At 39.0% G+C, this 20,056-nt stretch overlaps 1 protein-coding gene across 3 annotated transcripts in view; it reads left to right on the forward strand.

Moving 5' to 3' along the window:
* Window positions 1-20,056, forward strand: part of Tbc1d32 (TBC1 domain family member 32) — a 213,303-nt gene that overhangs the window by 60,942 nt on the left and 132,305 nt on the right. For all 3 annotated transcript variants that reach the window (XR_005286571.2, XM_038339834.1, XM_038339835.2), the window contains exons 13-17: window positions 76-168; window positions 4,001-4,143; window positions 8,113-8,243; window positions 14,826-15,027; window positions 16,067-16,149. Coding sequence is in view for 2 of the 3 variants with exons in the window: in XM_038339834.1 (XP_038195762.1) it covers window positions 76-168; window positions 4,001-4,143; window positions 8,113-8,243; window positions 14,826-15,027; window positions 16,067-16,149 (652 nt within the window). In the remaining variant the exon portion in view is untranslated. The remainder of the gene's footprint in view (window positions 1-75; window positions 169-4,000; window positions 4,144-8,112; window positions 8,244-14,825; window positions 15,028-16,066; window positions 16,150-20,056) is intronic.

Here is a 20,056-nt window from a genome sequence, read left to right on the forward strand (position 1 = left end):
AATGTAGATAAATGTTTTTTTTTTTTTAGCTTGTAAGCATGTTACAAATTACTTCTTTTTTTTTCTTTTGTAAAGATTCAGTATCTCTCAAAAATCTGCTGGTTTTGTTTACTCAACTCATCTATTATTCACCAAGTTGTCCAAAGATGACATCAGTTGCATATTCAGGTAAATGCCCCCTTCCTAAATTGATTCGTTGATTGATTAACTGTGGTACTGGAAACTCAACTCATGATGCATCTGTTTTAAATGGAGGAAAAGAAATTAAACATTTGAACATTCTCTTGTCTTGATGCTCTGAGTTATTTAGCAATAAACATCTGAGTCTTCTCTTGATGCTTTGAGTTACTTATCTATTTTGGTAAATAGGTTTTTTATTTATTTAATTCTTTTTACTGAGATATACATTTTTCTCTGTTTCCCTCTCTTCCTTCCCTCTCCTCTTTCATCCTCTCCTGTGACCCCCATGCTCCAAATTTACTCAGGAGATCTTGGGGTAAAAAGATAAAAAGGTTTTATTAAGACTCTGCGTTACTTGTAAGATATAACATTGGTTCTGAAGTCAGCCGTAGAGTTCAGTTTTGTTCATAGATGTTTAAAGACTTCTCTAATCTATTAATGTTTTAATTTAGAGTCTGTTTGGCTGATAATTTTAATGTTATAATGTTATAATTTTCTTAATATCAAGATTCTTAAGTCATATCAAGAGGAATTTGATTGATAGATGTGCTTCCATTTGATTATTTTCTGTCCTTTGCTCTTTCTAAGGTATTTTGTTCAGCTTGTTTGTTTTGCGTTTGTCTTAGTCACGGTTGCTATTTCCTTGATGAAATACCATGATCAAAGCAACTTGTGGAGGGAAGCGTTTATTTGGCTTATATTTCCATATCATTGTCCATCATTCCAGGGAGTCAGGGCAGAAACCAAGAAGCAGGAGGCCATGGAAGGGTGCTCCTTATCGGCTTGTTCAGCCTGCTTTCTTATAGAACCCAGAACCACCTGCTCAGTGGTGGCCCCACCCATAAGGACTGGGTCTTTCCACATCAGTCAAGATAGAGAATGTTTTACAGTTCTGCTGATAGACTGATCTTTTTGAGGCGTTTTCCCGATTGAGATGCCCTCCTCTCAATTAATTCTACCTTGTGTCAAGTTGACATAAAGCCAGCCGGCACAACTGACTCCTTGTCTACTTGGCACACAAACACATCTCTTTTAAGGCACAACCTTTCCTTTCTCATACATACCCACGATCTCACACTAGTAGGAACATTACAATATGGAATATCCCCAAAATTAAAAGTTCCAGAGTTTTTAAAAATTCAAGCATATCAAAACTCAGTCTCTTCCCTCACCAGCTGCAGTACTTGGGAGATGGGGGCCTCTCTGTAGTAATGAGGTGAACTGGCCGATCCCGCCACCTGGCTAGCTTTACCTGAAATAATTACACGGAAACTGTATTCTTTTAAACACTGCCTGGCCCATTAGTTTCAGCCTCTTATTAACTAATTCTCACATCTTGTTTTAACCCATATTTAGTAATTTGTGTAGCACCACGAGGGGTGGCTTACCAGGTGAGATTTTAACCTGTGTCTGTCTCAGAGAGGAGAGGCATGGCGTCTGCCTGAAGCATCTGCCTCACTCTGCTTTCTTTCTCCCACAATTCTGTTCTGTCTACTCTGCCTACCTAATTTTCTGTCCTATTAAAGGGCCAAGGCAGTTTCTTTATTAACCAATGAAAGTAACTCATAGATAGCATATCAAAAATTCAGTCTCTTCCCTCACCAGCTGCAGTACTTGGGAGAGTGGCCTCTCTACCTTGCCTGGGCAACACTGTAGAGCTAGCCATACAGATATATATGTGTGTGTGTGTGTGTGTGTGTGTGTGTGTGTGTGTGTGTGTAAGCCAACCCCAAGGAAGTGAAAGCAGAAGTGTCCCGCCCCTTTCTCATATCTTCAAGGGATGAACTAGCAAGGGCAATACTGGAGAGCTCACCCTGGTATTGAAGATAGAAGAGCTGGCAGGCTGACCAGCCCTGCAACTTCCTAGGCCCAGATCCAGGGTTATGACTTGGCCCACTCCAACATCCACCCCATCTGTGATCTGCTGGAGCACATGAAGGGTCTTGTCCTGCAGACCTGAAGATGTAGGATCTCAACCACACATGGCAGCAATAGGATATCCAAGAGCAGTTCCAGTGAGGGCCCAGGATCAATAGTGTAACAGAAACCAGAGGCCTTGAACCAGACCACTGACTCCTTGCAATGTACACTCACACATAAAATCTATGGATAAAAGGGTTTACTGCGTGACTCACTATGGCACATTATAGCTTTCATGATGAGATTTTTCTTCTTTTCTCTTAAATTTTATTTTATTTTAGTTTCATGGTAGGGAAGTTGAAAGGGCAGAGGGTAGATATGAAGGAATAGGAGATGAATGGGATTGAGATGCATGATGTGAAAGACACATAGAATAAATAAGAAAGTTTAAAAAATTAAAAAACCTTCAATCTCTTTAAAATAGTATCTTAACATCCAAAATCTTTTAAACTTCAGAGTCTCTCAACTATGGGCTCCTTTCAAATCAAAAATAAATAAAATATTGTAAGGCACAATCATATGGTTCAAATCTAAATTTTAGTTGTTTTTGGGATTTTCTTTTGTTAAGTGTAAAGAAAAAAATCCTTTATGTTTTCTTATAAATTGCCATTTTCTCTTTTATATATGTTAACCAGCTTATAAAATTGTTCATATTATTGCCATTTAAAATAACTTCTACTTTTCTTTTGTATAGCAATAAAAATCTCCAAAGTGAAATACAATATCAGAAATAGAAATGTAGACCATAGTCTTCTAAAATTGGGAACTAGCTTGGAAATGCTAGAACATATTCTGAGAGGAACTGGAATAAGTAAGGGAAAAAAATGGGTTGGGTTACAATATTAGTCATGGAAGATATGTGCCAGCTAGTCGGTGTTTTCTGTGTGGTTATAATAGTGGACTGCTCTTAACTGGGATTCCGAGTCCCTCTCTGTCTTTACACAAATGGTGTACTAGCTTAAGACCCCTGCTGTATTTTTCTATAGCATTGCTCATAGTGAAATGGTCTTTCCTTATTAAAAATAATCAATATTTTGACTTACTGTCTAGTCGACCATCTCTGTCTTCTCAGGCTGCAGTGCTCTGTGCATTGTTCAGTAGGTGTTTACTTGATCGTGTGAGTGGCCAAGTGCACTTTGATAGTGTTTCTCACTGGAAACAGGATTTCTCATCTGGAACTGATTGAAAAATCACTAACGCCTTTCTTTTTCGGTCAGGTGTGAACTCGAAGTTAACATGCTTACGGAATGAGGACTACTGTAACCTGAATTTAAAAACCATAGTAGTTTTGTACTCTTTCCTTTTAGGGTGCTCATATCACATTAATGTGAGGAGGGTAGATTAGCTATCGAATATTAAGACATCACATTTATTTCAGTGGCCATTCCAACCATGTTACAAAAGTGTTTACTCATGTTCTAAAGGATGGTCTTAGGAACTCCCTAGTTCTCCCTGCCTTTCGGGATAGCAGTGTGTCACCTTCTGGAAGTGTCAGTTCTTGTGTGTCTTCCTTTTGCTCAGAGTTTTATCTAAATGCTTCACTTAACTTCTGCTAAGCTCATCCACCTGAGTACAGTAAGAACGCGAACAAATTAAACATAACGAACTTGTGTTCTAGGGGGAAAATGTCGAGTCTTTCAACTTTATCTTCCATATCAAGGCTTCATTTGGTGTCTGACTGAAAAATGGTATATTGTCTTTTGTCATTTTTTTATTAGCTTGAAGAGACAGTAAGCTGATTGAGATAAGGAGTTTCAGGTTCTAATTCTCATCTTTTGGCTTTAGTTGTGTGGTTTTTGAACAGCTGAATTCCCGGGACACTTGGTGGAGCAGGAAACAGTACACAGTGAAAAGCCTCACGGAGTGGTGTCCTGACTCTGACCTTCTTTCTGTTTCTCAGAGAACTACTCTCCAGCAAGTATGGTGACTGACGTCCTGCAGATCCTCTGTGACCAGAAAGAATGTGCCATGGAGTGCTTGTACAACAGCACCGTGACAGAGACGCTCCTCCAACCCATTCATAACCTGATGAAAGGAACCGCGGTGGGTGTTGCCAGAGAGGAAGGGAGCCTCTTCGCTGGCCAACTTTCAGTGGATCTTTATTTCTGACATGGCTGAGATATTTTCTTACTGATAGTTCTTACATGAATCTTTTTGCTGTATGGATCATTGTTAATCATAGTTTATGCAGGTATTTGATGCATTAGTTATGACAGGAGGCAGGAATGCACATACACATACTACATTTTATTTTTGCTTTTAATCAAGCTTAGGTCTGCTGGTGTGAAAAACTTAGAAAAAAGTTATTCTATTAAGAAGCCATTTGTCTTGTGAATGCAATAAATCTTGTTAATGTCTTATGTATTTTGATGACAGTTTTATAGCTTTTGGAAATACAATTGTTTTCCTGAAGAGCCAACTCTGCCACGTGGAAAGAACTAGTGTGAGAAAAAAGGCATGTGCAGCCCCAGAATTGATCAGCCATCCTGTCTTCCCAGTTCACACTGTGGGCCGTCAACAGCTACTCTGTCTCCCCAGTTCACACAGTGTGATCTCAGAGCTGAACAGCCATGCTGTCTTCCCAGTTCACACTGTGTTATCTCAGAGCTGAACAGCCACACTGCCTTCACAGTTCACACCACCATGCTGACTTCCCAGTTCACACAGTGAGATCTCAGAGCTGAACAGCCATGCTGTCTTCACAGCTCACACAGTGTGCTTCCTTGTGCCAGAGAATTTCCCCAGAGAATAAGCTGAGGCCGAGGAAGTGACCTGTTCATACCAGACACCTAACACCTGGTGAAGCTGCTGTCCTCACCAGGATGGCCGTGTGTTCAATACAGCTGTCCACTTCTCTGACTTAAACTTCTTGTCGGTGACTTTTGAGTGCATGAGAAGGTTCATGTCTGTTACCTGCTTTGTAGCTAGCATCTTTACCGTCTCTCCGGGTCACACTTGGTTGACTGCTGCTTGCTGTAAAATGTCACTGTTTTAAACTTTGTGTTTACCAAATTTTCTAAACAAGTTTATGTATTCTTACTTTATTTTTTAAGTCTCCCTTCCCCAGTGAAACCTGCCCCACATGGAAACATCCCTCCTATGCAGACTAAGGTGTTTTTCCTTTTTCTTGTATTCTTGTGCTGTGTCCTTCTGCAGTTTATCCTTATATTTGAATTATTATTTGCAGTTTTGGGTATTGCATGTATCTATTTGGGAGGGCATGCACATGCTGTGGTCTACATAGAGATCATGTGATCACTTGTCCAATTCTTTTTTTCTTTTTCCACCACGTGGGACTTAGAGATTGACCTCAGGTCATCAGACTTGATGGCAAATGTTCTTACCCTCTATACCATCTTGCTGGCTTTGAATCGTCCTTCTTGAGCATAGGCTAGTTCACTGATACACAGTAGACATCTAGTATCTAATTTAAGATAGCCAGCATAATCTATTGAACCACTGGTCTGGCAGTGCTGTTTTGGATATTACTAATCCAGAAGACAGTTAAGTATATTTTTGTAAAGGGAGACTGTGCTTTCATTTTCTGGGCACCCTGATCCGAATAATCACACAAAACAATATTAATTATAACACTGTTTGACCAATGGCTCAGGAATATTCCTAGCTAGCTCTTACATCTTAAATTAACCCAAGTCTATATTAATCTGTGTATCTCCATGAAGCTGTGGCTTATTGGTAAGGTTCTGCTTTCCTTCTCCTTTGGAAGCTATGTAGAGTCTCTCTGACTCTGCCAGTTTTCCCCTCTGTCTCTGCTTGGATTTCCCACCTTGCTATTTTCTGCCCTGCCTTAGGTCAAAGCAGCTTATTTATTAGCCAATGTTAATAAATAATATTCATAGTATACAGAGGGGAATTCCATATTTTTCCCCTTTTCTGTCTAAACAAAAGGAAGGCTTTTACTTTAACGTAGTAAAATTACATATACAGAACAGTTACATGCTATTGCCTATAAGGTTACTCTGATCACTCTCTGTGCACAAGATATTTATCATGAGCAACAGAAAGTTCTATAGGAAAACTGTGTGTCTGACAGAATATCTGGGTACAAATAGAACTTTAATATATGTGAGAGACATAACACATTCTAGATAGTAGTTTCAAGAAAAGTTGTATATATGAAAATAGATTATGTATGAAAATTGTGAGATAATTGTGTGTGTATCTACATCTTTATTTTCTGTGTACATATGTACAAGCAGAACATACATAAACAAACACATATATACATACATAGGTACATGTATAAACATACACACATATACATAGGTACATACATAAACACATATACATACAAACATGCATACATAGGTGTATACCAACACACACGTATAGTTTTTTCTTGGGGCAGGGTCTCTGTGTATAGTCTAGGCTGACTTTAGACTCTCAGTCTTCCTGTCTCATTTAGCCTTATGAGTGCTGGAATTACTCTAGATATGTGTACTTATTTTTCTCTCTTATTGCTGTTACAAAATAACTCAAGAAAATAATGTAGAAGAGAAAGGGATAGATATCTGATGTCTAATTTCAGATATCTAGAGTCATGTAGTGACCCATTACCACACTGGCGCTCTGCACTGGCTATTATAAAAGAACAAGCCATGTTTATTTTAGCTCCTAATACAAGAGGTAGTCCATCATGGTAGAGGCATAGAAGCTGTTCGCATTGTATCCACAGTTAAGAAACAGACTAACACATGCTGCGCTCAGCAGCTTTTCGGTACTTCCAGAATCCAAACCAGGGGATGACACCCCAGCAGTGGACAGATCACCACTACCACATCAGTTAACGTAATGAAGAGAATCACTGCAGGTGTCTTGAGACCTGGTACTTCTCCTTTCTTTCAGGGTTACAATAGTAGTCATTATCCTCATCAACATACACACGCACACGCACGCGCACATGCACGCATGTACACACACATACACACACAGTGAATATAATTTGTATGTGGTGTGCAGACATGTGTGGGAAGATATGCATGCCTGTGTGTGCCTTGGGGAGCACAGAGCACTTTGTGTATCCTTCTAGTCCTCTTTCCATCGAGACACGTTCTCTTCTGGAACCTGGAGCTACCCAGGAAGCCCCAGCATTCTCCCGTCACTTCCCGAGTCACAGACACATACAGTCATGCCTAGTTTTAAATGTGGGTCTTGGGTACTTGAACTCGGTTCTTCATGCTTCGTTAGCAGCTACTCTTTACCCACTGAACCATCTCTCTAGTCCCCACCATATATAATTATAGGGGACTATACCTGCCTCATATTCATTAGTGGAATTCATGAAAATTTTAATATTGTATTAGTTGTAAGATGCATGTTTTAAAATACAGAGATTATGGACATTAGCATCCATGCAGGCAGAAAGCAATAAGTAGACCCTGAAAATAACAGGAGTTTCTGTAAGTTGACTTCAGCATTAACTTAATTTCCAGGTTTCAATATTTTCTTTATGCTATTATATATTGGCTAAGATGTATTAACAATTCCATTTAAAGTGAGCAGATATAACTGATCAAATTTGTTTTCCATATGATTGATATTATTGACTATCAGTCAGCTCATGAACTGCTGTCTCTGGTCAATCTTTATCTAGTTAGGTAAATAAGGGGATGGTACTGATATAACCAAGTTAGTGTATTAGATACCATATATATCATGATGAACTTGCAGAAATATGGTACCTGAAAAGTACAAGACAATGCAGATAGGGAGGGGGCTACAGCATTTGGTATCCAAAATTATACATGAAGCTGTAATACAGACAATGATTCTCAATAACTGGCTTAGGTGAAAATCTTGGATTTATTTGCTCATCAATTCTGCTGGTGAAAGAATATAATCTAATGACACATTTAACTCAGACACATTATTTCACAAGCAGAAGTCCTTAAGGTTTCTGTTGTTGTTGTAGCCATATAATTTTATTCTACTGCGTTCCACCCCTGCTACATCATAAAATTATATCATTTGTCATTTTTTAAAAATATGCAGGCTGCTCCAGATTGTTCTGAAACAGCTTTAATTCACATAGCGGATATTTTGGCAAGAATTGCTTCTGTAGAAGAAGGACTTATGTTGCTTCTTTATGGAGAAAACATGAACTCTTCTGAAGAAGAAGAAAGGTGCGTGGACATGTTAGCCTGTGTAACTATTTGGGGGTGGATAGGTTTCCCAAGCAGGTACTAGTAACACATTAAGCCATATTTGATGTAATCTCTTAAAATATTTATCTATTGTTTTACGTGTCTATGTGTATGCCGGCACAAGTTTATGTGCACCATGTGCTTGTAGGCTCCCCTGGAGGGTAGAAGAGGGTATGGGATGTCCTGAAGGTGGCATTACTACTTAATTCCAAAGATTGCTGTATAATCTTAGCTCACAGTAGGGTAGCGGGCATCATTCCAGTTGGGAGCCCACACCTTCTCACCTGCTCCCCCAGACCCTCTGACAGACTACTGAAACCACAGGTAGTTGGTTTCAGTCAAACAGATTCAGAGGAGAAGCCATACCCCTTTTCCTCCTCTGCTGTCACCTAGTCCTAGCTCCTCCTTTGAAGTGGTATAGTCTTGTGGTATTTAGGCTTCTAGGCTTTCTCTGTACTGCTGCTGATGCCATACTTGGGCAGTCCCATGAAACTGCAAATGTGTCTACTCTGGTTTATAAAATGGCTTCATATACTTTACCCTAAATCTCAGTCCGTAAATACAACATGGGCATTTTCTTGGGTGAATACAGACTGTAACATCATTTTATTGTAGCATTATATTCTTACTTAGTTTATTGTAATTTATTCAGATTCCCCCCTCCCCTTAACAGCAGGCTCTGCCTCAGATCTTACCTTCACAAATGGCATTGTAATGAACAGTCTTTAGCCTCTTGCTAAGTTGAATTATGTTAATTGTTTTTAGAAGAATTGGGCTTTAAAAATATTTATTTTGTATATGAAAGCTCTATTTGTATGTATGCCTACATAACAGAAGAGGGCATCTGATTCCATTATAGATGGCTGTGAACCACCTTGTGGTTGCTGGGAATTGAACTCAGGACCTCTGGAAGAACAGCCAGTGCTCTTAGCCACCGATCCATCTCTCCATCCCTGATATTGTTTTCTAAGTGCCAAGCAGCCTTATTCAGGGAGTAAGTTACACATGGTTATGAATATTCCTCTTCACCATTGTGGCTTTGAGTTTCTCATGGTTAGAGGTATCTCTGCCATACTGACACATGATATCAACCGCTGAACCCAGAATATCTTTGGTTTTTGTTTTTTGATATTTACTACAAGCTGGTTTCATGAGTTAGAAATGATTCCTCCTGTTTCTTCCTGAAAGGAATTGTGGAGACTGTTATAATATTTGGTGGAATCTATTTGTGAGACAATGAATACCTGGTGTTATTTAATTTCTTTATTAGATATACAGACCTGTTCAGAGTTATTTGCTTTGTTGTGAAACTTAACAGGCTGTATCTTTCAGAGAAATGGTGAAGCAAATTATTTATGGTTTAGAGTTGCCAATAATATGCTCTGGCAATCTTGTTATTGCTGGACTACCAGTAGTGAAAATCTCTGTTCTTGTCCTGGTACTAATTACTTTAACTTCACTGTTACTATTATTATGCTAATTGGAAACTTAACAATTTTGTGGCTTTTTCCAGAAAATCAATTCTTGATCTTGTTGATTGTGTTTATATATTTGCATGTGTGTGTTGTGTGCACACATACATGTATTCACAGGCATACACATGCTATGATATATGTGTAGGTATCAAAGGACAACATTGTGGAGTTTATTTTGTTCTTATACATTGATATAGGTTTTGGGGGATCAAACTCAGGTTATTGCCAGTACTTTTACCTGCTGAGGAATCTTGTTGGCTTGTGTGTGTGTGTGTGTGTGTGTGTGTGTGTGTGCGTGCGCGTGTGCACGCGTGTGCGTGTGTGTTTGTGCTTGAAGCAAATCATCTTATTCCTGTTGGAGTACAGTAAATTTGTTTACTTCCATGGATAATGAAATTATCATCTCATACTTTCTCATTTCCCTCCAGTTTTTCTTTATTTGTTGCTTTGGTTTCTTTTATTACTCCTTAGATGTTCATAACCGTAACAAGGGCAGTTGTCTTTATATTGTGTAGAAAATGCCATGGCATTTTTCTGGGAAAGCCCTAATGAAGCCTCTTGCAGTTACTTACCTGCCTGAAAAAAAACAAGCCTCTCAACAGGAGACTGAGTGGAAGCTGTGCTGGATCTCAAACATAGGTGTATCAGTGTCCTCTTGATTTTATCTTCCCTCCGTTCCCCTCCCCTCCTTCTTCCTCCCTCCCTCCCTCCCTCCCTCCCTCCCTCCCTCCTTCTCTCCCCCACCTCTCGAGACAGGTTTTCCTTGTGTATCCTTGCCTATCTTAGAGTTAGCTCTGTAGACCAGGCTGGCCTCCGAGATCTGGAGATCCGCCTGCCTCTACCTCCTGAGTGTTGGGATTGAAGGTATGTACCACCTCCACCAGGTAGGTGCTCAGCACCTGTTTCTTGATCTCTCTGCCTTCTAAGAAGTACCTGGGCTAGCTGCATGCAATTTTAAGTGGAATCTGGAGAGCAGAGTTTTCCTTAAACTTACTTTCAGGTAGCTCTTACTTGCAGTCCTGGTTTTTGTTCCCGGTTGCAGAGTTATTTAAATCATCAGTTACTGTTGTTGTCATCTTTCCCCAATGTTCTAGAAGTTAATCAGATGATTTCTGGCTTTTGTGCTGTGGCTGGTGACTGTTTCCTAGGTTCTGGTTTACTCGGCTCTTCTGTATTCTAGGATCCAAAATTCTCCCATTGTCCTTTCCAGTTTCTTTGTCCTTGAGAGTTCCTTTGCATTTAAAAAATATTTTTACTTATGCATTTTAGTCTTTATGGAGGGAGCACATAGATGTTATACATTCAGTTTGGCATATTTACCTGGAGATGTTAAGTATATAATGATTTTATTTTAATTAGGAAGATTTATCTTTTGTTGGGAATTCTAAGACCTCCTTATCTAATACTTAATCCTTTGGAAATTTATTTTTTTTCATTTTTTTTTTTAAAAATAAGACCTTACTAATAACACAGGCCAGCCTTGAACTGTGATTCTTCCAAGTAGTCAGTTCTAACTCTATGTAAGTTCATTAAATTGCATGGACTTTGAGTTTGCTTAATTTTGGTGTGTGATGTTTTATTAATTTGTTAGTTTTTATAAAAAAAGTTTATAAATTAAAAAAATAAAGTTACTTGTTAGAAAGATTTGAAAAAATGAGTGCCACTATGCCTGGCATTAATAATTTAAAAACTAATAAGCTGTTCTATTTCTATATGAATATTAATAATATTTCTAGATGAAATCAGGGTTCTGCCAGTCACATGTGATGTGTATAGGTTTATTTTCAAAGAAAATTTTTTTCATGTTGAAGCTGAACAAACAAGATGTTAATTACCAGAAGTCCCTTCCAAATCATCATTGTGTAAAGTTTGTACCAATTGTTTTCTTAGAGAAAATACTAGAATTTTTGAAAATGCAGTTAACAAGAGTCTGGCTCATTAAACTTTGTTTTTCACAATGGAGCAGTGAGCAGCTAGCTAGCTGTAAAAGGGAATTAGGGGACCAGAAAATGACTTAGCAGGGAAACAAAGCCACCTGCCAAGCCTGATGACCTGTGTTTAATTCCTGGGACTCACATGGCAGAACCAGAGAGCTGGTTCCTGCAATTGTCCTCTGATCTCCAGGTTGTCCTGTCACTGTTTTACACACACAGACAAACACACACACACACACAAACACACACACACAGACACACAAGAATTTAGGAATATTTTTATGAAGTGCTTTGGCATTAGCTTTATGATGATGTATGTTTATAGAACCCTGCCTTTTGTATAACAGGACAGTTGGGTCATCCATTTGCTTATCACTTAGGAGGGAATTATTAATGACAGACTGAAAGGCAAGGAAAACAGTTTTAGGGAACAGAAGAGCAGAGCAGAGCATGTATGGAGACACGATCAACACATTGGTCATAAGATTTTACTTTACAATTAAGTAGCTGCATTAGGCTTCAAATGTTAAACAAATTCAAAAGAAAGAACTCACAGTTTTAAAAACCTGTAAAGCAAGCGAGTAAGTAAACTTAGCCATCATATTAGTGACAAACTCATTTCGTCTAGTAACCCCATTATCGTTGAACTTGTAGAGAGTGGTGTAATGGAAATAATCCTCAATGCCAGTTGTATTTAGTATGTTTAGAAGCTGTATTAGTGTTATTTTGAAATTGTTATGGATAATAAATGGATATGTAATGACATTGGGAACTGTTTTTTTTAGTGTTAGATATAAAAAGCATAAAATTAAAGAAACAAGTAAAATCTTGACTATTTAATTCATAATGGAAATGCATTTATGAACTTACTTTTTCTTCTAAAAAGCTTCATCTTTTCAGATCACCACCATACAACAGGCCTAGAAAGAATGGTATTATCAACAGTGAACATTTACCTGCATTGTGGTATCTCTGTTTCCTGTTCTTACTGCTGAGACAAGAAGCCTTGAAGAAATGACTCTTTCTAGGTCAGGGATAAGAAGTGTATAGAATCACCCTTGCATGATTTTGTTTCTAGAAGTCAAGGTAGTTATTTAAAACTAGCAGGATAGGGCCAAAAGTACCTTGAGGGAGATTCTACTATCTTTAAGATGTGCAACTTGAGGCTCAAAAATAATGGGTGCAATAGGGTGAAATATATTAGCTCTATAAACATGGATTTTAAAGAAAGTCAGGACTGTGAGGGGTGCGTTCACCCATGGAGACGGTGGGACAGAACTAATGGGAGATCACCAACTCCAGTTGGAATGGGACTGATGGAACATGCGACCAAACTGGACTCTCTGAATGTGGCCAACGGTGGAAGCTGACTGAGAAGCCAAGGACAATGGCGATGGGCTTGGATTCTACTGTGTGGGCCTTGTCAGCTTGGTTGTTCACCTTCCTGGACCTGGGGGGAGTTGGGAGGACCTTGGACTTAACATAGAATGGGGAACCCTGAGGGCTCTTTGGCCTGGAGAGGGGGGGAGTAGGGGTATGGGTGGAGGGGAGGGGAGGGAAGGGGAAGGAAGAGGGGAGGAGATGGAAATTTTTAATAAAAAAAGAGAAAAAATATAAAAATAATAAAAATAAAGCAAAATGGGCTGAACAGTTTCTTAAAGAGTCTGCTAAGATACAAATGTATTTATTACTTTGCAAATTGATAAAGGTTAGAATATTTTTCCAACTTTACTTTACACACTGTATTTTAAAGAGTTATACAGAAAAAATATTTGCAGAAGAAGTCTAGTTAATAAATGCAAACAAAATTCTTAAAGCAGAAAAGATGCATATGGTATTTCTTCATAAAATCTTGGTAGTCACCATAATAGTTGCTAAAGTCATCAAGTGTAAAGATGTTCTTTCTAGAAATGCTATCCTGGTGCCATCTGCCAAGCTAATTTTTAGTATCACCAAAATTGGGACCACCAGGTTAGTGTTGAATTCATGCAGGAGACACACACCACTAACAAAGTTATTTTACCAAAGAAGAAAAAGAGAGAGAGAGAGAGAACCAAACTTTAAACCTCTAGATCTAATTATTATGTTGTAGAACATTTGGGGAAATAGGAAGTGGGATTGAAGATACTATGGGAAAACAGTCATTCAAATATAAAATCATTGAATCATTGACCTGGAGAAAAAGGACACAGGGGGTTTAAATCCCCTGGCACAACCTAAAAGACTTGTATGAAATGTCATGTACACAAACCTGTCTAGAGGTAATGACATATTTAAGAGAATGCAGAGAAGTTTGATGTGGGATGTCTAATAATAATAATAATAATAATAATAATATAATTAATAAAAAATAATAAAAATTATGTGGGTATATTACATTTAAAATAGGAATCTTGTAATTTAGAGATGTTCACTGGGATCCATATGCAAGACAAGGATGGTGAAATGTTTGTAATGCCGTTGGAGAAAGGTAACTGGAGGCTTTAGTGTTCTCTGAGTCTAATGCTTATTGCCTCTGTTTTGAATTCATTGTACTAAACATCTGGAAAAAGTAGTAACACTGCCTTTCTCTGCAGTTAGACATACTAGGTTACCTTGTTTCTTTCTCAAATATTAGCTGTGTGATATTGTGCAAGTTATTTCTGTAATCTGTACACATAATCTCTGTTACTGTAAGCTTCTACTCCAAAGGACTATGGGAAAGACTATTTGAGGACATTAAAATACAACAGTAGGTTTTACATTGGAAACATTTCTGTCTGTGCTATTATTATTGCCAGGAAAACAATCTCAAACTTCTAGATAGGGTGACTGTGTTGTTATTGTGATGGGGAAGATAGCAACACCTGAAACAATAAGACTCGCTCACTGGAAAATCAAGAGCACTCATGTGTGACCCTGACCACATGGCATCTGTGTCTCTTAAGTGTCTGTAGATGTGGCTGTTTCCCCCTATCTAACTACCCTTTCCCATGTTCCACTGGAACAGTCATGCTCGTGTTGGTGGATGAGGCATACTGACTTGTTTGTGAAAGCTATGAGCTATCTAAAGAGAACTAGCAAGTGAGTTGTGTTGAAACGGGCTGTTTTGCTGGTGCTGTATGAAGCCAGATCTGCCTGGCCTTGGAATCACATCTGTGATCTCTTCTTAGTCCTACAGGTGCTCACATAATAGCCAAGTTTTCAAAGAAACTTCTTGATGAAGATATTTCTATTTTCTCTGGATCAGAAATGTTGCCTGTGGTTAAAGGAGCTTTTATTTCTGTGTGCCGTCAAATATATGTCACATGTGAAGGCTTACAGGTGCTGCTTCCTTATGGTTTACATGAGTCTATAGCAAAGGCATGGAAGAAGGTATGTATTTTAATTCCCACCCCTACCCTGCAGGTCTTTATTTCAGTTACAAGCATCACTGTAAATACTGTGGACAGATTTTTTTTTCCTCCCAAAACAGGGATTCTCTGTGTAGCCCTGGCTTTCCTGAAACTCTCTTAGTAGACCAGGCTGGCCTCAAACTCTTATTTGCCTTCCTCTGCCTTCTGAGTACAGGGAGTAAAGGTGTGTGCCACCACTGCCTGGCATAGACAGGATATTTTAATGGGACATTTCTTCTTCTTCTTCTTCTTCTTCTTCTTCTTCTTCTTCTTCTTCTTCTTCTTCTTCTTCTTCTTCTTCTTCTTCCTCTTCCTCTTCCTCTTCCTCTTCCTCTTCCTCTTCTTCCTCTTCTTCTTCTTCTTCTTCTTCTTCTTCTTCTTCTTCTTCTTCTTCTTCTTCTTCTTCTTCTTCTTCTTCTTCTTCTTCTTCTGTCTTTTTCTTTTCCTTCCCTCCCTGCTTCCCTCCTTTACTCCCTTCCATCCTTTCTTCCTTTTGTGAAACAGGGCCTCACTATCTAACCTTGACTGGTGTGGAACTCACAGAGATCTGCCTGCCTCTACCAACTGTGTGCTGGTATTAAAGGCATGTGCCACCATACCAGGCTAAGTATCATTTCTTTCACATTGTCGTGGGTGGTATTAGCTCTCCATGATTCTTAGCTTGGCACAAGATGACCTCAGACCCTCCTCTTTTGGTAGAGCTAGGCCCTAAAGGTTTACCTGATTACCATAATGTTTTTTCATTTTGGTAGCAGAAGCTTTAGCTGAATTCTTTGTGTCTAGACTCACCGTCTCCTGTGGAGGTTATGACATCAAGAACATAGTAGAGCAGGGGCCATGCATAGACCAGGGGATTGCTTAATCTTTTAGTTTTATTGAAACAGATAATTTAATTTTGAAAGCAACTGTGTTAAAATTCATTGAGTTTAAAAAAGCAGAAGTGCTATAAGTTAGAACAGCAGAGAAACAAACTAATGCTTTTTAATTTTTTTATTTTTATTTTTTTCCCTTTCTTTTAGACAAGCTTGCTATCGGAAAGGATCCCCACTCCAGTAGAGGGCTCAGACTCAGTTTCCTCAGTGAGCCAGGAATCTCCCAACATGTAAGTGTATTTGTTCAACATTTCTCTATTGTGCTTGCTGAAATAATAAAGAAAAAATTGAAATTCATTGGAAAACTATGGCAAAATATTTCCCAGGAAGTTAAACTATATGCATAGAGCTTTGAGGAAAATTACATTTATTATTATTTATAGATTATGTGATACTTGTAGCTATTAACAAATTTAGAAATATTAGATAACTTTTGCTTCATTGTGTATTTATATTTTGTGTTAGGAAGCTTAGCATATTGCAAAGTTTTTAGAAAAACTGGAGAATTATCAAATACTAAAATTGGAAAATTAACTTGCATGTTCAGTAGAAGTAAAATGTTTTCAAATACTGCTGAAGTCCATTTTACGTGTTTTTCAAAATATGGTAGAAGTGCAGTTTAATTATGGTTCGGCATTTGAAAATTATGTAAATTAATATTTCAGTGTATATCTTTATGCTCTTTTATAAATATTAATCTATGTGCTAGCAGGTTAGCAGGGAAGACACTTTATTAAACTAAGGTTTCATGACCTACATGTTCCAGGTTCTTATTTTAGTTCCTATGGTTGAGTGTTGGCACAGTATGAAAACATAGTAGGGACAGCCTTCAGGGATGCTCTTTGTTAAATGGTGAATTTGGACTCTTTTTCTTTTGTAAGTTAGAACTTAGCTTACAAAATCAGTTAATTTTTTAAAATTTAAGAAAAGTTTAAAGGTTCAAAATAATTCATTCTCTAGAAGTTTCCTGTATATTTTTTTCTAATATGATTATCCAGCACTATCAACTGCTGTCCTCCCCCCCCCCCATTTTTCCATTGGGAAATTGTGGGGAAATTAGATAAGCTTTGTCTAGTCACAGCCTGTAGCCATAGCTTTCCTCAAAGGCACACCTCACTGTCCTCCAACGTCATTGCGTATAAAGCAGAAGGGAATACATGTTTGCTATAGGGAGCTTTTTCTGTTGAGGGAGTGTTCTGGATAAGAGGTCCTGCTTGTGCAAGAGCACCCTACATTTGTCATCTGTCTGTCTTTTATAGGGACAGGTTACTAGGTGGAGAGAGGCAGTGTTACATGTGAGTATGTACTTACTCTACATAAAAACAGTGCCACAGAAAAAGAGGTTTCCGAACCCCTGATATTATTTATTATGTTTGTAATATATGTATATCTGTTTATATATGTTTATATATATATCTGTTTACACACACATGTTAGTGTTAGGACTATCTAGAGAGAATCATTAGGCTGATTCATGTATCAACAGATGAACAAGGAGAGAATTTAGGGGAATTGGTTTACATTGTTTTAGAGTTCAGGATGTTTGAAAAGTAGATGCTTAGTTGGAAAGTGGTTGCATACACCTTTAATTCCAGCACTTACTAGGCAGAGGCAGGCAGGTCTCTGAGTTTGAGGCCAGCCTGGTCTACAGAGTGAGTTCAAGGACATCTTAGCTATTTTGATCTTAGCCAGGTGTTAATGGAATCTCAGAGTAGTTTTGATTTGTATTTCCCTGATGGCTAAGGATGTTGAACATCTCCTTAAGTGTTTCTCAGCCATTTGTGATTCTTCTGTTGAGAATCCTCTGTTTAGATCTGTACCCCATTTTTAAATTGTAGTATTTGGTTTGTTGATGTCTAGTTTCTTGAGTTCTTTATATATTTTGGAAATCAGCCCTCCGTCAGATGTGGGATTGGTGAAGATCTTTTCCCATTATGTAGGTTGCTGTTTTGTCCTATTGACAGTGTCCTTTGCCTTAGAGAAACTTTTCATGAGGTCCTGTTTATAAATTGTTAATCTTAGTGTCTGTGCTATTTGTATCCTGTTCAGGAACTTGGCTCCAGTGGCAATGCATTGAAGGCTACTTCCCACTTTCTCTTCTGTCAGGTTCAGTGTATCTGGATTTATGTTGAGGTCTTTGATTTCCTTGGACTTGAGTTTTGTGAGGGTGATAGATATGGGTCTATCTGTGTTCTTCTGCATGCTGAAATCCAGTTAGGCACAGCACTATTTGTTATAGGTGCTTTCTTTATTCCATTGTATAATTTTGGCTTCTTTAAGGAGTGTTAGCAGGTGGTGGGTAGTGTCTTCCCTGGAGTCCCTGGGGACCACACTGGCTTCCATTAAAGATACTGGGTCTGTGGGTCCTAATGTGGAGCCTAGGGGACCACCAACCAGCTCCTAAATCATAACATAGGGACTTAATATTAGTCATGACTGCCCAGCCTTATCTTATGCTTGTCACCCTAGCTCTTATAGTTTAAATTAGCTTGTTTTTCTTCATCTATGTTGCCTTTCTTTCATTCTGTATGGCCTATTCTGTATTCTGTGTCTTCTGACTGTCAGCTACCTGGCTTACTGGCCCTGAGCATCTGTCTTCTTTTCTTTCTCTCTCATTCTCTTCCCCTTCTCCTATTTATTCTTTCTGCTTGCCTGCCCCACCTGTCCCTCTATTGCCTAGCTATTGACTGTTCAACTTTTTATTAGGCCAATCAGGTACCTTAGGCAGGCAAGATGAAACAGCAACACATCTATACACAGTTAAACAAATGCAGCATAAATAAAAGCAACACACCTTTACATAGTTAAACAAATGCAGCATAAACGAATGTAACACATCTTTACATAGCAAAAGTAATTTTCTGCAGCATAGACAAATGAAACACATCTTTACATACTTAAAGTAATATTCCACAACAGTTTCTGTTATTTTTTAAAATCTGTGCAGAAAGTTATCAGTCTTTTATTTTTTTATTTAGTAAAAATTTCTGCCTCCTCCCCGCCTCCCATTTACCCCCCTCCCTCCTCCACTCTCCCTCCCTCTTCTGTCCAGAGAGCAGTAAGGGTTCCCTGCCCTATAGGAAGTCCAAGTTCCTTCCCCCTCCATCCAGGTCTAGGAAGGTGAGCATCCAAACAGGCCAGCCTCCCCCCCCCAAAGCCAGTATGTGTAGTAGCGTCCAAATCCCATGTCATTGTCTTTGGCTTCTCAGCAGCCCTCATTGTCTGCCATGTTCAGGGAGACCGGTTTTATCTCATGCTTTTTCAGTCCCAGTCCAGCTGGGCTTGGTAAGCTCCGAATAGATCAGCCCCACCATCTCAGTGGGTGGGAGCACTCCTCGCAGTCCAGACTTCCTTGCTCATGTTTTCCCTCCTTCTGCTCCTCATTTGAACCTTGGGCGCTCAGTTCGGTGCACCAATGTGTGGCTCTGTCTTTATCTCCATCCATCGCCAGATGAAGATTCCCTCACGGTCCTAACTTTCTCATGTTCTCCCTCCTTCTGCTCCTCGTCAGGACCTTGGGAACTCAGTCCGGTGCTCCAATGTGGGGCTCTGTCTCTAGCTCCATCCATCGCCAGATGAGGGTTATTGGAAGCAGACAAGTTTGCTGGGCAAAAATTGGGAACTTGGGGGTGGGGTGGGTTGGGGGCAACAGGAGATGGGGAGAGCAAAGCGTGAAGGGGAAGATAGGGAGAGCTTGGGTGAATGGGACGCTTGGGATATAGGAAGGGTGGATATGGGAGCAGGGAAGCATATATTCTAATTAAGGGAGCCATCTTAGAATTATTAAGAGACTTGACTCTAGAGGGGTTCCCAGGTATCCAGTGAGATGCCCCTAGCTAGTTCCATGGGCAGCTGAGGAGAGGGAGTCGGAAAAGGCCAGATCCTATAGCCATACTGATAATTATCTTGCATATCTCCATAGAAAGTTATCAGTCTTAAAAATGTATTTTGACTGCTACAAAATGAACCTAGTTAAGAGCTGCAAAAATCTGGCTGCTCATAGTTCCATTTTTAGTTGCAAGGGAAATATCTGAAGGTCCATAGACATAAATGCCTTGTTCATTGGGTCCACTCATGTATATGTCTCTGTCATTTAGCATCACAGAGAGACAAGAGGGACTTTTTTATAAGGGCAGC

This window comes from Arvicola amphibius, chromosome 8, assembly GCF_903992535.2.
Source record: "Arvicola amphibius chromosome 8, mArvAmp1.2, whole genome shotgun sequence".
Taxonomy (NCBI): Eukaryota; Metazoa; Chordata; class Mammalia; order Rodentia; family Cricetidae; genus Arvicola; species Arvicola amphibius.